This window comes from Bos taurus, chromosome 18 (genome assembly GCF_002263795.3).
Source record: "Bos taurus isolate L1 Dominette 01449 registration number 42190680 breed Hereford chromosome 18, ARS-UCD2.0, whole genome shotgun sequence".
Lineage (NCBI taxonomy): Eukaryota > Metazoa > Chordata > Mammalia > Artiodactyla > Bovidae > Bos > Bos taurus.
In genome coordinates this window covers 36,919,209-36,939,139 of record NC_037345.1, presented here as the reverse complement: position 1 = coordinate 36,939,139, position 19,931 = coordinate 36,919,209, and the positions used below count along the sequence as shown (strand labels likewise).

Here is a 19,931-nt window from a genome sequence, read left to right as displayed (position 1 = left end):
CTCCTAGCATCGTATATATTCAAGATCACATTTCTTTTTAAAATACAGGACTCATTTACAGAGGGTCTTTAAAAGAGATCTGGATGAACCAAGAAACACAGCAAACTGCTATTTATTGGCTTTTCCACCCCTGTCTCTGTGTGTGGGTGCTGAGGGTGGCTCATCTGTGCCAATGGCAGAAAGACAAGGTAGCAGATGATCCAAACAGTGGGTCCAAAGGCAAAATCACTACAAAACAGAGAAAAGGACCACCCATCCCCATACTCCTGTTATTCCCACATTCAACACAGTCTGACAGTAACTCCACTGACCCAGAATACAGTAACCGACATATAAGGAATGCAAAGATTTACCTTTGTTTATAAAATGATTACCATTTTATAAAGGATGCGAATGGTCCCTTAGTCTTTATGTTTTACACTGATTTTATCTACTTCTACTTTTGGGCACTTTCAAGAGGAAGGTGGATTTTACCAGGAAGCTAGTACAGTCAGTTCTGCTGAAATGCGTATTTTAAAGACATAGGTCTATGCCAGTGTGATTTGATACTTAAGGGAACGTGAGCATGATGTGAATTTTGCGTTTGCTGTGCATGTATTTGTCTTCTAACCATACTATGAACACAGAAGACTTCCCTGGGCTGAACCCCGTATTGTAGGAACACAAAAAAACACACACATCTACATGCTACCTCACTTTGGAGCGTGTTACATATCATACTCACCCACATCTGGTGTTACAACTCCTGTCTGAGTTCAGAAAACCCTTCTTGTACCACTTTAAGACAACACTCAACAAGCTCTAATCCTCAGGCATCTGCTTCCACAAGCAAACTGCAGGTCTTGTCGTGGAACCCTGCGTCTTTATTGTGTATTATCATCTCAACCATTTAACATGTGTAAAACTCTGCCACTGTGTTATTACCTTCTTGTTTGTGTGTGTGTCACTGACAAATTTTTGTCTGTTGTGTCCTTAACCCATTTCTTCCCATAAACCCTGTGGTTTTTGTTGCATGATTTGGCAGCGGTGATTTCTAGGAACACATATGTTATAGCAGAGAGTTGACTGTATACTGAAATAAATGTCCTAAGTTCTATCACTAAGCCTGGTGTATCTACTCAAATAGATATGATCTTTATTTGATACCGTTTCTCATATCTGATCAATGGACACCACTGATGAGCCTCTCAGAGGCTAATTCAGATAGAAATACATGCAAGGTTTCCAAGGCAAAAATGGGAAGGGGTAATCATCACCCACAGAGCATCCACAATGAGTTGCAGGCTCCTGTTTTACCTCATTCAGTCCTGCCTCCATCCTTTAAGGTGGGACATGCCATCATCATCAAAGAAACCGAGGCTCAGAGGGGCTAAATAAAACTCAGCTCAGACTCTCTAGCCTATGAGTTTTACCATGGACCCCTGAAAGGAAGAAAGGAAGGGCAAGTGGAACTTTTAAGAAACCCACAACCCAGCAGACAAGGTGCCAGGTGCCTTTCCACCACCCACCCCAACATGAACAGCTCTCTCTAGCACAGGAGTCTAGGTAGGGAGCCCTGCAGGATCATGACTGGGGAGACATTACAGTAAATCCACCTCATTCATTTCTAGGCTCCATTTTTAATCAGAAACCCTTGCTCAGATATTATCTATAGGAAGAGGCTACACACTTTGCACCATTAGGAGGCTTCCCCCGGGAGCACTGAGGTCTGCTTGTTCCACATTCCCTCCTCTCAAAAGGGATCCACTACTGGTTTGAGGACCAGAGTACTACAAACACGATTAAAATGCCCTCAAGGACACTTGTTCTCCTGGGTATTCCCGCTCCCTGGGGCTTCCCTGTAGCTCAGATGGTAAAGAATCTGCCTGTAAAGCAGGAGACCCAGGTTTGATCCCCAGGTCAGGAAGATGCCCTGGAGAAGGGAATGGCAACCCACTCCAGTATTCTTGCCTGGAGAAACCCATGGACAGAAGAGCCTGGTGAGCTACAGTCCATGGGGTCGCAAAGAGTTGGACATGACTGAGTGACTAACACTATATTATGTTCCCACTCCAGCTTCTGGCTGAAGCGGTTACTGGTAACCTGGCCCAAGTGCCCTGGCTCCTCCCTGCTCTGGCAAAAGGAAGATCTATGCACTTTAGTTGGTATTTTATTAAAAGGCCAGAACTAAAAGATCCCCCATGCCGTAAATATAGACCCTGAGTGCTGCAACTAAGACCCAGCATAGCCAAATTAAAAAAAAAAAAAGAAGCAGCAGCAGCGGGGAGAATCTTCTGGCAAAAGTGATCAGGTGAAAAGACACACAGGGCCAAGTTAAAGCTCTTCTCCCTCTCGATGCCCTTTTGAATTAAAGATAAAAGAGTAACAGATATTGCAAGTTTCAAGAGGCTAGTGTCCCATCTCTGGGGATCAAGTAGGGACTTTTCAGCCACAAAGGAGGCTAACATAGAATGATTTCACACCACCTCTCCAAATTCTTCCTGTCTGCTTGGTAATCAAGCAGCAAATTTGATACTCTCTTTGTTCATCTGAATTTGGAAATAAAGAAAGTCTTGAGAAAGATATTTGGCTTAAGGATAAGTCCTGAAATATGGAAGCTCCTCAAGGCAAGGGTAGCAAACCACTCTTTCGTAACATTTGCTCCTAATAAAGATTTAAGGAGCCGAGAATTCCTCAGCATTTCCTAAGAAATTAGCTCTATCCTTCCTGTCCTTGGCAATTTCGTGGCACAAAAGCCCCAATAAAACAACTTTGCTCATTTTGCAGTCACTGTTTGGAAAACTGACCATAATAGGCGGGTGGGGCTGTCCCTTGAATAAAGACAAAATACGTGGTGTTGTAGTTGGAGAGAAAAGGTGCTAAAACACATTTTTCTTTATTTCAACAATTCTTTTGTTATAACTTTCATCTCGTAAGTGGTCTCAACTTCTGGCTTCTTTTCTATTTCATGTGAGGCAAGGAGAGAACTTTGGTTTTATTATACTGACTACTATTTTCATTTGAAGAAGGGACAGTTCTTAAAATTCCATGAAGTAAATGCCTTTAATTGACACAGTGGTCTTCCTGCACTGTCAGGAAGGAAATCGGCGTGAAGTCCTCTTTGCTTATATTCAAGAGTTATGGCTGCTCCTCCCAAGCCTAGACAAGACCTGTCTATCCTGTCTTTGATCCCAGTTGATCCTTAGAAATGAAAGGCTCTCTTTCAGGCACTATTATTGCCCGGTGAATCTCAGTGTCCTTCTATGAACCCTCTCAATTGGCTTAGCTAGAAAAATACTTACCAAGAGGAATAAGACCTTTCTTCCATTACCTTTCTTTTTCTTTTTTTTTGATATCTACATTCTTCCTTTTAAAATTGGACTCCTGCTCGGATTAAATGTCCATGTGGGTCCTCCCTGATCTGTGACCTGGCCTAGCTGCTCTTCCTAGAGAACTCTCAACTCCTCCCTACCTGCACGGCTCCTCAGAATTCATACAAATCCCTCCCCTCCATTCCTGTGGCAGAGTCGGTCGATTCTATCGTCAATCAAATGAGCCTTCCGATTCTCCTCTCCCCTCTGTAGCTGCTGACCCACATAGATTAAGCCTTCTGACTGTCTTGGTTTGGTCTCCCCATGCCAAGAAAGTGATACTGGCAGCGACCTTTCATCAGTGCATCCCTGGCAGGGGTTAGGTTTCTGAACCTTATAAGCATCTTCTTCATGCTGAGATTAAAAGGCTTTTCAATGAAACTACCCATGGGTCTCGATACTGCATCCTGGTCACGTGGGTCACATCCTCTCCCACTGAATAGCTTTCTTTGATGCTCTCAGAAACAGTGTTCAAAAGCCCAAGCTCGATTCCGGTCCCTTCCCAACACATTGCTCCTTGGCCTTCAATGCGTAACATTCAGTTGGACCATGGACTACACAGGGTCTTTCTATTTGAAAGGATTTAAAACACAGTCTTCAGTTTCAATTAATCTCTGTACTTTTTTAAAAAACCTAAATTCCCTTTGCTCCTATGGATTTTAACTGTCCTTTATTCAGTTTGTAATAGGGAAGAGCACATCTGATTCCATATTAGATCTGTTTCTCTTGCTTTAAACTTTGTGTGCTTAGTCATGTTGGCTCTGCACCTATTGTAAAAGAATGTTACATATAGTCTGAAATATACAGGATAGCCCATTCTCAAGGTTCCAACCTTTAAGAGTCCATTCATATAAAAAGTTCCAGAACAGAGAATAATATTTGTCTTGTTGGAGGTTTATAGGAACATCGTGACCTGACCTACATGGACAGCTGCAAGAACAAAGGATTCAACACCAAGAAGTCTGCAACAACTAACCACGTCCTTTCCTCATCTTGCCTTTGGAAGTGCTTTGCTGAAACCCTTTGGGGAGTTTGGGATTTTAGGGGGCACAAGCCACCCATCTTCTTGTATGGTTCTGCAATAAACCTTTCTCTGCCCTCCAAACCACAGCATTTAGGTATTGTCTGGCCTCACTGAGCATCAAACACACGACCTTGTGTTTGGTATTAATAACAAGTTGTATCTCTTCCATGCCCCAGTTCTGCCCCAAACCACCATCCTTATTGAAAAGGTAAAGGCAGAATATCTCAATTTCATTATTAGGATGGCATGCAATCATTTCTATGTTATCTGAAAGGAAATTGTCTGGTTACCTGAACCACATTTTCTTGTGGAAAGTTTCCTAAAAGGTCTTCAGGTAATCAGTTCTCAGTTACTTGCCGTTACAGTGTATATTCAACCATCCTGATTAACACACATCTTGGTCAGATTCCCGTAAGTTTGGACAGAATCACAGTTTCACCAAGAGTCAAATTAAATTGAGAAGGAATTTAAATGAGACAGTCCAAGTATTTTGGTTTAAGATCAGAGATGAATCACAAATTCTTACTAAGAGCATTATAAACTTGTATTATTTATAATTTGTTAATAAATTTTATTAACACAAGCACTGGGCATTAGTGAAGCTGACTCTCATTCAAAATACACTCTCTTCATCAGCAAACAAAGTCCTACCAGAATACTTAGGTACCAGTAAACAAAAGATGCCTTGCTGGTTTACTTAGACACAAACTAAACTTCAGAAAAATATACTGAAAGTATTCAGGTATTCTTAAAGTTGCCTATGTAGAGATTCAACTTCCCTCAGGCAAACATTACGAGAAATTCATATTTTCTTACGTTATGATCCTATAATAAATTTAAACTCTGAACCAAATCCCATTTATTCCCCAAGCTCTGGCCACTTCCTGGGTGAACCATAAGATTTATTTCCTCTGTAGGGACACTGTCAGACTGTATTATGAGTCAAAAATCTGTGTGCAATGGAACACATCTCCTCGCCACTGTTTTCATTGCTTCAGGAGGTCCTCTATAAACTGGGTAAGAAGTATGTTAAACTCCGACTTTCCCCCCAGAATCCTTCTTGAAACACTGAGCTTTCCTTTAAATCCAAGCACACTAACCCCCTTTTTAAAACTATCAACAACCAGCACTTTATGCCCTCTAAGCATAGTGGGGCACAGTAGTAGCTACTGAGGACTCTGAATTAAGGTCTGTTTTTCTCCTCCTTTTTCAACCATCCCTTTTTTTTTTTTTTTTGCCTTGGAAAAGTCCACAAAGCCCTTCAATGGAAGATGGCAACATTAAAAGATATGCTTTCACAGAGATGCATCTTCTACAGACAAGTCCTAGAGATTGTGTCTACTAAAAAAATAAAAACTTTTTTTAAAATCAAATTTTCAGATTTTAAAAATTGTAGATAAGTTTGATAATGTAGGAAAATAGTCACTCTTAAAAAATAGTTGAAGAGGGCTTCCATGGTCGTTCAGTGGTAAAGAATCCACCTGCCAACACAGGAGACAAGGGTTCAATCCCCGATCCGGGAAGATTCCACTTGCCATGGAGCAACTAAGCCCATGGGTCACAACTATTGAGCCTGTGCTCCACAGCCCGGGTGTCACAACTACTGAGCCTACATGCTGCAACCACCGAAGCCTCCATGCCCGAGAGCCTGTGTTCCGCATCAGGAGAAGCCACTGCAATGAGAAGCCCACGTACTGCAACTAGAAAGTAGCCCCCACTCACCACAGCTAGAGAAAAGCTCAAACAGCAGTGAAGATCCAGTACAGACAAAAATAAATAAATAAAATCATCTTTAAAAAATTGTTGGAGAGTGTAGGACACATTGAGAAAGTAGCACTGATATATATCCACTATTGTGTAAACCAGATAACTATCGGGAAGCTGCTGTATAACACAGGAAGCCCAGCCTAGTGCTGTGATGACCTAGAAGGGTAGAACAGAGGGGGTGGGGGGTAAGGGGACTCAAGAGAGAGGAGAGATATATATCATTATGACTGATTCGACTTTATGGAAGCAGAGACCACCACAACAATGCAAAACAATTATTCTCCAGTAAAAAAAAAAAAGTTGGTGGGGGACTTCCTCGTGGTCCATTCATTAGGACTCCATGCTTCCAGTGCAGGGGGAGCCGCTTCAATTCCTGGCTAAGGAACTAGGATCTTACAGGCTGCATATCATGGCCAAAAAAATTTAAATTAAAAAAAAATTTAAGTGTTTAAAAGACATAGTTGATAGGAGCAAAAATGGATATATATGCTCCCAAGGGCAATTTTGCAACTTGGTTAAAAACTTCTACTACATGAACATCCTTTAATTCAGCAATTCTACTTTGAAGATATAGCCTAAGGAAATAATTATGTGTCAAAGATTTAGCTGTAAGTGTATCTGTCACAGTATGTTGTAACATGTTACAGAAAAACTGGAAAAAACCTAAATGCTTTAAAATGGAAAATTAGTAAATTATGTTAATTCTATAATGAATATTCAGTCATTTAAAATATTATTTACAATATGCTGAGTGGAAAAAATAACATGCATAAGATAAACAAAATATTGTTTAAAAATTATAAAAGTACATGGCTGCTGCTGCTGCTAAATCACTTCAGTCGTGTCCGACTCTGTGCGACCCCAGAGACAGCGGCCTACCAGGCTCTTCCATCCCTGGGATTCTCCAGGCAAGAACACTGGAGTGGGTTGCCATTTCCTTCTCCAATAAAAATACACTATTGTTCATTAAATCTAAAATGCCACCAATTATAAGATTTTTAACATATCACCAAGGAAGAAAAAAAACCCAAAAAACTCTGCCAATTAAACTATAACATTCTAATGCTTGTAAATCACACCTTGATTTTAAAGAAATTAAATGTGAAATACTATACATATCAGAATCTACAAAACATGGGGGTCAGGGGGAGTCATGTATGCATGCAAAATTTTTGCATAATCAGAGTAAGGAAGTATTTCAGACAAGACACAAAAGGCACGTGAAAAAGATGAACACACTTGACTACTTAAAATCTGAACTCCTGTACAATAAAAAGCAACACAAAAATGTTTAAAGACAAGCCACAGAAAATATTTGCAATGCACATAACTGAGAGGCAACTGGTACCCAGCACATATTAAGAAATCCTGCAGATTATAACAACAGATAGCCAAATAGAAAAATTGACAGGAATACATGAACAGATAATTCACAAGAAAAGAAACTCAAAAGCCAAATTTTTAAAAAATATAAAAAGCGGTTTAATCTCAAGGATAATGAAGAAAATTCAAAGTAAACCAGCACGAGACATCCCATTCACATCCCTCAGACTGGCCAAAGTGAAAACTATCTGACAATTTTGCTTTAGCAAGAATGCTTATATATGCTCATGGGAGTGTGAATTGGTGAACTGACTCAAAAAGCAATTTGACAGCATCTACTAGAAGCAAAAACCTTCATCCTCCTACAAAGAAGAAATTCCAGTTTGAGTGCTTGCCCTAAAGAAACAAACATGCACACAAAAAGGCATGCACAGAAAACACTTCATTGTAGCACTGTTAATAAAGGCAGAGAGGTAATTACAATATAAACAAACACAAACATAAAATGTTATTTTATATTTATATATCTATCACATACATGGTAAATATAAATTTTAATTATAACAAATAAAATTTTACCTATTCATACAACAGAATACCATAGAGCAGTTGAAATGAATGTCCCCAGTTCCATGTATCTCTGTATATAGGGAATGGGATCGAGGAGGCATTCACAGGGACTTTCAACTTTATTTTTTTATAATGTCTCCTTCATAAAGAGGTTAAAAATCAAGGTAAGGAGGAGGAGGTTTATACTAAATGCAGCATAATGCTAAAGTTTGATAAGACTGAGTTGGGGAGCCCACAGGTATTTCTTATATTACTTTCTATTCTTATTTGCATGCTTAAAATATTTTACAATTAAAACAATAAAATTTAAAAGCACATGCCCTAAGATTATTAAATTTTGGTAGATTTGTGTTTAATGTTTACATGTACATGTCTGTACATGTGGTCTTGGGCAAACCACTTAAGGTTTCCTCATTTGCAAAACAAGGGTAAAAGTAGCGTAGCAGCTACTACAGAGTGCCATGAAGACTGAAATAACCCACCTATGAAACCTAGCACTCCCAGAATGCTGGAAGCTTTTAACATGTGTTAACTATTGCTAATGATCAGGCGAAAAGAGATACAAGGTGCGTGAAACGTGCCAATAGTTATATCTAGGTGGGTGTCTGTTAGTGTTGTTCTGTTTCTTCTATTTTCCCAATTTTTCAAAAAAAAAAAAAAAAACTATAAAAAATTGTAACAGCTATTGAGAATGAAAATACTTATCTAGTCTTTCAACAACCACTTCTCACTCCATCTCTCTAGAAGCCAAGTACTATGCTCGGCGCTGGGAACACAGAAATGGAGGACACAGTAACACCAGCTCCTGAGGAGCTCTCAAGAAAGAGTAGTAAAATGAAAATTCCTAGTTACACACGAAAACATACATAGAGCAGGGGGAGAACTTCTCATGGGCCAGCCCTGACACAGTAGGATCTTTGGAAACAAGGATTTCATTCTGAGATGAGGAGGAGGAAGCCAGTAACATGTACTATCTGGCATTACCTAAGCATGTAATAATCCTTGCAGAGTCAAGAACTAAACCATACTACTTAGCACAAAGGCACAGACTCTCCAGTATAATCCTTTAATCCTTTGCTACTCAAACTATGGTCCATGGCTCACACTGTTACTGTTCAGTGACCAGAAAAGTTCAGAAGTTTGTAGGCTTTTAGAAACTTTTGTACCAATTTGACATTGCCACAACATCCAAATACATGATCTGTAGATCTGTTTCATTAAATAGAGGACCGAAGTAAGAGTTCATAAGAGACTGAAAAAAAATCAAAACAAACAAAAACAGTGAGGGAAAAAAAAGGACTAGTTTTTCACAGACAGTTTGAAAAGCACTGTTTTAAAACTCCTTGGGTAAGGATCTTTGGCTAGCGACAAAATTGAGTTTGGAATGAAATTCAATGGGAGCAGCTGGTTTATAACTTAGCAGAGAAGCTGCAAATTCCAATGTCTCTTAAAGTGTCTCCAGGAAGAAAACATCAAAGAACTCTTACCAGGTTGTCACCCTTGATAGTGTGTCAAGGACCACCTGGAGAAAGGACCTCTAGGTCTGCAGAATTGGACCTGGGCGTAGGGGGAGATGGCAAATCCAACAGACCCAAAGTACACCCTCCTCAACTAATTCTCCTCTGAGGCAGGAAACAGCCAGGGCAGCCAATGACTGCGGGAGGAGAGGGATGGTGTGAAATGGCAGCGCTGAGGTAAGCCGGCAGAGTCCAAATACAACGGCCTCCCTTATGTAAGGAACCACAGCGCGGCGCGGGCTGCCAGGCTGGAATAATGTGCCTCTGTGCGCAAGGGCCTGGGCGAGCGGCGGGGCCCGAGACGCACTTGGAGTTTATCTAAGCCATGTACACACGGTCTGTTAATGAGCATTTGGTCCCCAAAGTGGGCTCCCTGCTGATAAAAACCAGATGCAGGGCCAGCTGATCAAAGCAGGCCTCCCTCCCCACTGCCCTTCGCCCAGGCCACTATCTCAACACGTCTCTCGAGCCTGGCTGGCACCCCTTCCCTTGACAGGCGTTAGCAGCCTGAAAGCGCCACGCCCTTCCAATTGGCTCCTTTCTCGCTAATTAAATTAAAAGGTACAGAAGGCAGGAGGAGGGTTTAGAGACCGGGAGACAGGAAAGGGATAAAGGGTGTTCTGTTTGGATTGAGGCAGCCCAGGTTTCGGTGGCCTTCAGTCACTAAAACACAGGCGGATGTGACATCTTTATGACCAGTTGCATCTGCTGCAAGTTTCAGAAAGGCCATGTGGCAACTGGAAAAATAAGCCCTTGGCACCCCCAAGTGAACTGTGCCTGACTGCTCTGTGAAGGAGATGAAGAAGTTGAGAAGGTACGGCTGGAAAGAGACAGAGTCGGCTGGATGTCTCAAAAAAAGCAGTCTAGCGTGGCTCACAAAGGCCACACAAAGGGGGGAACGTGCTCTGCAGTGTTCCCCAGGCATGAAGACCCCTAGTGAGCAGGAAGGAGCAGCCCGACCCTGTGAGAGTCATACGTGAACCCAAAGCCAGACAGCCTAGTGAGGGACCCATTAAGGTCTTGCTCTTAGGAAGAAAATGTAATTCCTGTCATAGGTCCTCTTTATTTGAGGCATCAAAGAAGCAGAAAACATTCATCCAGGTGGAGGAAAAAAAAAAAAAATATATATATATATATGGCATTTAAACTGATTCATTGCTGTTGCTCAGTCGTTCAGGCATATCCAACTCTTTTGCAACCCCACCAACTGAAGCCCACCAGGCTCCTCTGTCCATGGGATTTTCCAGGCAAGAATACTGAAGTGGGTTGCCACTGACTCCTCCAGGGGATCTCCCCAACCCAGGGATGGAACCCATGTCTTCTGCGTCTCCTGCATTGGCAGGCCGATTCTTTACCACTAAGCCACATGGGGAATCCTCAAAAAACTGGTTCATTAATGCACTACAAGTATGTCTTGGGAGCTGACTTTGTGCCAGGCTCCTTGCCATCTTGGCATTTACAGCCCAGCTGGGTAGAGGGACGTAGAACACGCAATTATGCGTGTGAGAAGAATTGCAATACACAGAGCAGTCTGACCTTGTCTACTGGGGATGGAGGAAGGATTCCCAGAGCAAGTGCTGATTAATCTGAGACTTGAAGATGGATAGAAATTAATGGACAAAATGGTGAGGAAGGTTTCAGAGTTGTAACCAGCATGACAGTCCCCAACCCAGAGAAAGGGTGCTATACTTGTCAAACTAAAATAAGTCATTATGGGTAGAGCTTAGAGAGCAAAGCAAAGCGTGTCTTCCATGGAAGGTTTGAAGGGTAGATGAGGCCTTGTCCTGCAGAGCTTTTTCAGGTCTTATTAGGGATTTGAGAACTGACTCCTAAAGACAAGAGGAAACCAGTGAGGCATTCTAGGTGGTGAAACATTATGTTCAGAATTTTATTTAAAAGATTAAAAGTGGTTCCCCTGACTCCTGAATGTAAGATACCAAGAAGGGAGGGATGATCCACCTTGTCTGGATCTCCTAAACTTGTAAGTAAGCTGCTAGGGTGGAGACGGCAGGGCTGTGATTTGGGAGGCTCGGGGTGGAAAGTGTGCCCTTTCTGGCTTGCCATCACAGAGCAGAGAACTGAAAGCCTGCCAGCTTCACCGCCATGCACTCAGCACTGCCAGTGGCAATCGCCAGGCCCCGAGACAGCCCACAAAGTACCAGAACTCCCAGTGGGCACCTGGAAGCCCCTCTGGGTGGCCAAGACTGGGTCTCAATGACCTTCTCCGGACCACCACTCATGTTCAAGTGGGAAGCAGCCTCCTCAGACCTACCATCGCATTCTAAACGCTCCAGGGAGAAGATGCTGTTCAAACTCTACCCAAGAGAAGCAGTTCAGCCTCTGGTTGGGGTGGGAGGCCAAGTAGGAAAACCAGCTTCTCTGAGCTGCTCTGACCGCCAGACTCAGAATAAAGAGTGTTTTCAGGGCCTGGAGTTTTCCAGCTGCCTGGAAACAGGAAGGGCCCAATCCAGGAGAACAGTAACCCTCACACACGCCCTACATAAAGACGCCTTGAGCCAGTAGCCCTAATTGCCTGTGACTGACACACGGGAGGGAAGCCCTCCTTCCAGGCTTTGCTCAGCGGAAAGCAAACAGGCTCCTGAGGCACCGGGCGGCCATCTTCTCTCCCTCTGCCAAAATGATCCCACTCTGTTCCTCCCAAATTATATACAGATTTCAAATTATAAACCAAACAAAAGTCTTTCGAGTATTCCTTACCACATACACAAGAGGAAAAAAAAAAAAACCTCTGTAGGAAGGAGTTGCACACAAGCAAGTAGTTATAAATCTTTTCACAAAATGATAATTTTCACAGAAGACTTTGGAGCCACCTCTCAGTACCCCCTGATTCTCTATGGGTCTGAGGGATTAAAAACCATTTGTGATATTTTTCATGTGTTCATTGTGTTTTGTTAAGAAATGTAAGTTGTGTGCCAGATGCTAGGGATGTGAGATGTAAGTGGTAAAAATCCCAAATGCCTTCAGATTTAGGATTTTTTATTTGTTTGGACAATGGGGTTTTCTAAAGTGGCTGAAGAACAGTATGGTGTATTATACATCAGTATACCATCCTTCCCTTTTATCACAAGGGCTTCCCTGGTTCCAAGCTGATAACCAGGATGGGCGGTGGGACAGCATGGAATTGGCCCTGACAAGTGATTGGGAGCCCTGAGATAAGACTGTTTCCCAGTTCAGAACCATTCCCTTCTTCTATGATTCTTTCATAACCACTTCAGAAATATCATTCACCAGGTGTAACACTCACCATTGGGTGAGGGCTTCACATACACTGTCTTACTGGAGCCCCTTAAAGAAATCAATCCTGACTATTCATTAGAAGGACTGATGCTGAAGCTGAAGCTCCAACACCATGGCCATCTGATGCAAAGAGCTGACTTACTGGAAAAGACCCTGATGATGGGAAAAATTGAGGGCAGGAGCAGAAGCGGGCAGCAGAGGATGAGATGGTTGGATAGCATCACTGACTCAATGGACGTGAGTTTGAGAAAACTCCAGGATATGGTGAAGGACAGGGAAGCCTGGCATGCTGCAGTTCACAGGGTCACAAAGAGTCAGACATGACTGAGTGACTGAACAACAACAAATTCCTGGGGAGGTAGTTATGCATGATTATCACCTCTACCCTACCTAGATGGTAAGTCACCTGGGCAAGGTCATAAAGGGTCAAATTAGGATTCAAATCCAGATCTATTTGTTTCCCAGGTCCCTGCGCTTCATTTCCTCTCACTTTTGGCCTACTGGGGCCATCTTCCTATCACCCAAGGCCTTTTGCATCGGATCTCATTCTGAACCAAAAGGTGGGGCAAGAAAACTATGAGTCCACGTTAACATCAGCCCAAGCCATGGAAAAACATACAGTAATACTCAGGGCCTAAAGTCCTCCATGGGCCATTGAGATAAAATGCAAGGGAGAAAAGCTGTTTTCTAGGCAGGAGCTGGGCAAACCCAGTGATTCTGGAGGGCAAAATGAGCTCCTTGTTCCATAAAAGCCACACTCTTTGAGTCGAGCTGTTCATTTCAAGTCACCGTATAAGGTAGCATTGATTCAGCCCCAGATGATTTAGGTCTTTTTCAAGATTTATGTAGAACGAGCAGTCCTTCCACACCTTCTTCGCTCCTATGCATGGCAGCCTCCCCAGGGACTCTAGCCACCAGGTAATGAATAACCACCTTGTTTCTGCCCTGGTGAAGGAGCCCCAGTTGGTTTTTTTCTAGGGGGTCGGGGGGTGCTGTGGTGGGACAGAAGGCTACTCACCCAGCAGGCAGAGCATCAGGGGCCTGGGCGGCTGCAGGGAACTGCTGAGTGCCCGAAGTGCTGGGCTCCTCCCCTTCGGCTGGCGTGGCCGTGGCAGGGATAGCCGCAGTGGTGGGGTTCGGGGTCACACTGGACACTGCAACAGGCGGGGACGCCACACCAACAACAGAGGGTTCTTCGGGATCAGTGGTTGCAGTGGGTTCGTCATTCACTGAAAATACATAAATGGTATTTTAGAGATCAGCTCAGCATCGTGTTCACATTTACCAGGTTTCTCACTTAGTGGTATAACACAGAACCTACAAGGGTACCACACACGTTACCCAGTGACAGCAAAAGATTTTACAGAACATAATACTAGAAAAGACAGTAAGTCAGTAAGAGCCTGCAAGAAAAAAAAAAAAAAATGGAAGATGGATCTGAAATAAATAGATTATTAAATATTACCTCCTTCATATAACTTTATTAAAATTTCCTAACATACTATGGTTACATTTATTGCAATAAAAGCAGCAGGGAAAGTAAGGCACCAGGGAAGTGTGTTAGTGATACATGGAGCATAGTCAAGGCCAAAGTCAAGTTTATAGGGTTTTCTTTAAACTTATCACTTGTCTGCTAGGTACAAATAAATATCACCTTCTTTCAAAAAGCTCCATTCACACTAAGAGGTAGTAAACTTTGAGTACCGTGCTTGTTCTTTTAAAGATACATACTCAAAGTGAGGAGCAAAGATTAACAGCCTACACAGAAAAGATGGCATCCAAGGGAACAACAGACAAAGATAGAAGTGAAATGAGCTGATTCCTGAGTCTCCTCATTTCTCCAGGTCTTTGATGATTACTCATGTTCACAAGGACCCCAAGGCACTGCAATATCCTCTCACTCAGAAAGGAACCAAACATGGTCTGAAACATTTAAAATTCTTTGAAAATGGATAAGCCATAAATATACAAAGAATTTTCCACATACGTGATTTGGGCTTCCCTGGGGGCTCAGACAGTAAAGAATCCACCTGACGATGCAGGAGACCTGGGTTCAATCCCTGGGTTAGGAAGATCCTCTGGAGGAGGGAATGGCTATCCACTCCAGTCTTCTTGCCAGGAGAATCCCATGGACAAGAGGAGCCTGGCGGGTTACAGTCCATGAGGTCGCATTGAGTTGGACACGACTGAGCGACTAACATATATGTACATTTACACTAGAATTCCAAAGGAAAACCCCCTTGGTTTAGCCTCATCTTGGTAATTCAGAATCTCTTTTTGGTGTTTCCTAGTGGCCATCCCGGAGAAGGCAATGGCACCCCACTCCAGTACTCTTGCCTGGAAAATCCCATGGATGGAGGAGCCTGGTAGGCTGCAGTCCATGGGGTCGCTGAGAGTCGGACACGACTAAGCGACTTCACTTTCACTTTTCACTTTCATGCACTGGAGAAGGAAATGGCAACCCGCTCCAGTGTTCTTGCCTGGAGAATCCCAGGGATGGGGGAGCCTGGTGGGCTGCCAGACGTCTATGGGGTCGCACAGAGTTGGACACAACTGAAGCGACTTAGTAGCAGCAGCAGCAGTGGCCATCCAGATCCTAATTGAACATTTCTTCTAAGAAACAACTCACTATAGAGCCATTCCATTGTTTCTTTAACTTTTTATTTGTATTGGGGTATAGCTGATTAACAATGCTGTGATAGTTTCAGGTAGCTGATAGAACAGCAAAAGGACTCAGCCATACATATACATGTATCCATTCTCCCGCAAACTCCCCTCTCATCCAAAGAGCCATTCCACTGTTGAACAGAAGTAGCTACCAGAAAGACTTTCCTTATGCTAAACTGAATTCCACTAGATGGTTTTAATTCCCATGCTCTCAAGCAATACAGAATAAATATCTGGCCACCCTGTTTCTCATTCACTTTCTCTGTTCCAGTGAAAGGCCTGCCATTTCTTTAATGTCTCTAGGTCACGCCCTATTCTAACGGCCTGGCTGCCCTTTTCTAGTTATCTTCTATTGCCTTTATTTCTAAATAATGATATCACAAACTTACCATAATAAATGAGATAATATCAGACCAGCAGAGTTAGATTTCCAATATAAATGATAACAGCAATGTTTAAAGAACACCAGTATATACCAGACAAAGTGCAAAGCCTTTTAGATGATCTCATTTAAGCCTTATACACAACCCCATTTTACAGTTGAGGAAACTGAAGCTCAAAGAGGTTAAATAAACTTCCAAGGTCATAGGGCACCTAATTCGCACCCCTGCTGTCTGCCTTCAGAGCCTGAACCACTCACTTGCTACAGACTACTTCTCCCTCTCTGCACATCCTCTGATGTGACCCAGGATTATAATAACTCAGAAGCAACCACATGATCCTGTCGGCTAATGTAAGATTGGTTGTCAGCTGAAACTATAATTTCTTCACATGACATGATGCCAAGCTTGATCTTAACAAACAGCAAAGAGCCTAGGAACCACCTGTGATTAATTTAAATAATCTGCTTTCTCTCCAATATATTAAATATTGTCTGACATGCAGAGTAAATTAGTTAATAAACAACTTTATTTTGTGCAACTGATGTTTCCCCAAAATAAATGCAAGAATTTTTATTTATATTCCCAGCATCTTGGTTGAGTTAGTAAAACACAACAGATGGCAAGTCTCTTTACACAAAATATATAAATTTTACTCAATTTCAATTTAAAAAACCATGACGTTTTTGAGAACCAAATACATTTATTCAATAATTTATATGGAAAACTAAACACAGAAGAATAGCCGTAAACATTCTAGACATGAAGAGTCTTGCGTGTATGAGGAAGTAGGGGCAGGGGTGTTCTCCAAAGTATTAGCTAACACATACTATAAAGTTTCAACAGCTAAAACAATGTGCACTGATACATGAATAGACAGGTGTCGATTAAATAAACAAGAAAGTTCAGAAACAGAATTAAATACACACTCGAATTAAGTAATTCAGTATATGACAAAGGTGACATTTTAAATTCCTACAGAAAAGACAGACTGTTCAGTAAACTGTACTATGGCAAGTGGGTAGTGTACTAGACAAAAACTGAGTTACATCCCTATTTCACTCCTTGCATCAAAATCAACTCCAGATAGACCAGAGATTTTGACATAAAGAGGAAACCATGAAGGAACTAAAAGAACATAGAGGAGAATACTTTTATAATCTCAAAGCAGAAAAGAGTGTTTAAGGTAGCATACAAAATCTATCAATAAAAGTCATACTCTGTGCTTCCACTGGTCAGGGAACTTGGATCCCACAAGCCATAAGACATGGCCAAAAATAAATTAATTAATTAACAAAATGACCCCCCAAAATCTAAAAGTCATAAAAGATTGATGAATTCAACTATATTCATTTTTTAATTGAAATGGCAAAAAAAAAAAAAAAGGCAAAAGCAAAATTAAAAGAGAAAACAATGAACTTGGAAAGATCATTATCAACTCATATTACAGACTAGTGGCTAATTTCTTTGATATGAAAAAAGCTTCTACAAATCAACAAGGAAAAAAAAAATGCACAGAGGCACTTCACAGTGAAGGAAATACAAATTACCCCATACATATGAAGTACTCCCATCAGGAGACACAGAATGTCTGGTGTCTCTCCTGCAATGGTAGCAGCCATTGATGATTATTGCCTGAATCCACTAATTGGTGAGGGACTGCAAAGCAGTAATAATCTATCATTCCTCTAAAGAGGAATTTCACCTATCAACTATTTGGTGGACTTCCCTGGTGGTTAAGAATCCACCTTGCTAAAAAAAAAAAAAAAAAAAAACAATCCACCTTGCTGTGCTGCTGCTGCTGCTAAGTTGCTTCAGTCGTGTCCGACTCTGTGCGACCTCATAGACGGCAGTCCACCAGGCTCCACCATCCCTGGGATTCTCCAGGCAAGAACACTGGAGTGGGTTGCCATTTCCTTCTCCAATGCATGAAAGTGAAAAGTGAAAGGGAAGTCGCTCAGTTGTGTCTGACTCTTCACAACCCCATGGACTGCAGTCCACCAGGCTCCTCCATCCATGGGACTTTCCAGGCAAGAGTACTGGAGTGGGGTGCCATTGCCTTACCTTGCTGTGCAGTGGACACCAATTCGATCCCTGGTGATGCCACAGGGCAACAAACCTGCACACTGCAACTACTGAAGCCTGCCCATGCTAGAGTCCACACTTTGCAACAAGAGAAGCCACTGCAACGAGAAGCCCAAGCACCACAACTAGAGAGGAGCCCCTGCTCTCTGCAACTAGAGCAGTGAAGACCCAGCACAGCCAAAAATAAACCAATAAATGTGTTTTTTTAAACTATTTGGCTACCTCAAGGTTCAGTTTGTGAAGAAAAAGAAGGAAAAAGTTGGTCTTTCATTTACCAGTTTTCAGAAGAATGAGCTGATACTCTCACATCCTCCCAAAAAAGTGAAATTTTATTGTTTAAAAATCATTATGAATTCTTGGATTTAAATATGTTTCAAGTATTTCATTCATGCTGGGAAAGATTGAAGGCAGGAGAAGGGGCTAACAGAGCACGAGATGGTTTGATGGTATCACTGACTCAATGGACATGAGTTTGAGCAAGCTCTGGGAGATGGCGATAGACAAGGAAGCCTGGTGTGCGGCCATCCATGGGGTCACAAAGAGTCGGACACAACTCAGCAACTGAACAACAAAAAGCATTTCAATCTGCTGTGATTACTGTTCTTATTGGAACTAAAACTGTTTCCTTCTTTGGGGTTAACAGGAGATAGAAGGGGCAAAGATTTTCAAGTCAGTTTCAAGTTTTTCGGAAAAAATTCTAAGATGATTTAAGTGGGAAAGTGAAGAACAGCAGGTATATTGTGCTAACATTTATGTGTATACGTTCAAATAATATATATGGACATGCTTGTATATTCAAATTGGAAAGAATTATAAGAAACAGAACAGGGACTGCTCTAGGGAGGGAAGGGGAGGCTGGAGGACGAGAACAGGAAAGAGACTTTCTTTACACTGTTTAAGCTTTTTTACTTTTGTATAAAGTGTTGACAACATGTATGTACTGCCTATTAAAAAATTATGATGAAATTGTCAACCAGGAAAAGAATAAAACCAGAGCCTTGGGGCATGCCAGTGGAAAAGACTGTCCAGTCAATACTATTTGGATTTGACCATTTGTGCAGCTGCAAATCTAGTTACAAGGGTTCCCACCAGGACTGAGTCTGTGCACAGAGCTATCCGAGAGCCTGTGATTTACCAGAGTCATTCATCTGTTTAAGAGTTTTGTGCTATCTCAAGTTTGGATTGGAGACAAAATATGAAAGCCAGATATCCTAGCATTGAAACTTTACTCGTCCATGCTTATCCTCTCTGCTCTCAAAAAAACTGTGTGTGTGTGTATGTACAGACATACATCAGTTATTGCAGGTGTGATTCCAGATTACCACAATAAAGCAAATATCATGATAAAGCAAGTCACACAATTGCTTGCCAAGGGCATATAAGTTACATTTACACTATACTATGGAGAAGGCAATGCAACCCACTCCAGTACTCTTGCCTGGAAAATCCCATGGAGGGAGGAGCCTGGTAGGCTGTAGTCCATGGGGTCACGAAGCGTCAGACACTTACTGAGTGACTTCACTTTGACTTTTCACTTTCATGCATTGGAGAAGGAAATGGCACCCCACTCCAGTGTTCTTGCCTGGAGAATCCCAGGGACGGGGGAGCCTGGTGGGCTGCCATCTGTGGGGTCGCACAGAGTTGGACACAACTGAAGCGACTTAGCAGCAGCAGCAGCACATTATACTATATTCTATGAAGTGTACAATAGTATTATGTCTTAAAATATAATGTACACTTTATTGCTAAAATGCTAACCATCAACTCTTTTGCTGGTAGAGGGTTTGAAATATTGCAAGAATTATCAAAATATGACAGAGAAACGAAGTGAGCATATGCTGTTGGAAAAATGGTGCCACAGATTTGCTTGAGGCAGCATTGCCACAAACCCTCAATTTGCTTTAAAAAAATTTTTTTTTAATTATCTGTGAAGTACAATGGGCTTCCCTGGTGGCTCAGTGGTAAAGAATCCGCCTGCCAAGCAGGAGAT

The 19,931-nt window shown here is 42.0% G+C and overlaps 1 protein-coding gene across 4 annotated transcripts in view; it reads right to left on the bottom strand.

Moving 5' to 3' along the window:
- WWP2 (WW domain containing E3 ubiquitin protein ligase 2) overlaps positions 1–19,931 on the bottom strand; it is a 144,831-nt gene that overhangs the window by 31,647 nt on the left and 93,253 nt on the right. For all 4 annotated transcript variants that reach the window (XM_059876647.1, XM_005218541.3, NM_001083414.2 and 1 more), the window contains one exon: positions 13,828–14,038. In XM_059876647.1, coding sequence (XP_059732630.1) covers positions 13,828–14,038 — 211 coding nt within the window. The remainder of the gene's footprint in view (positions 1–13,827; positions 14,039–19,931) is intronic.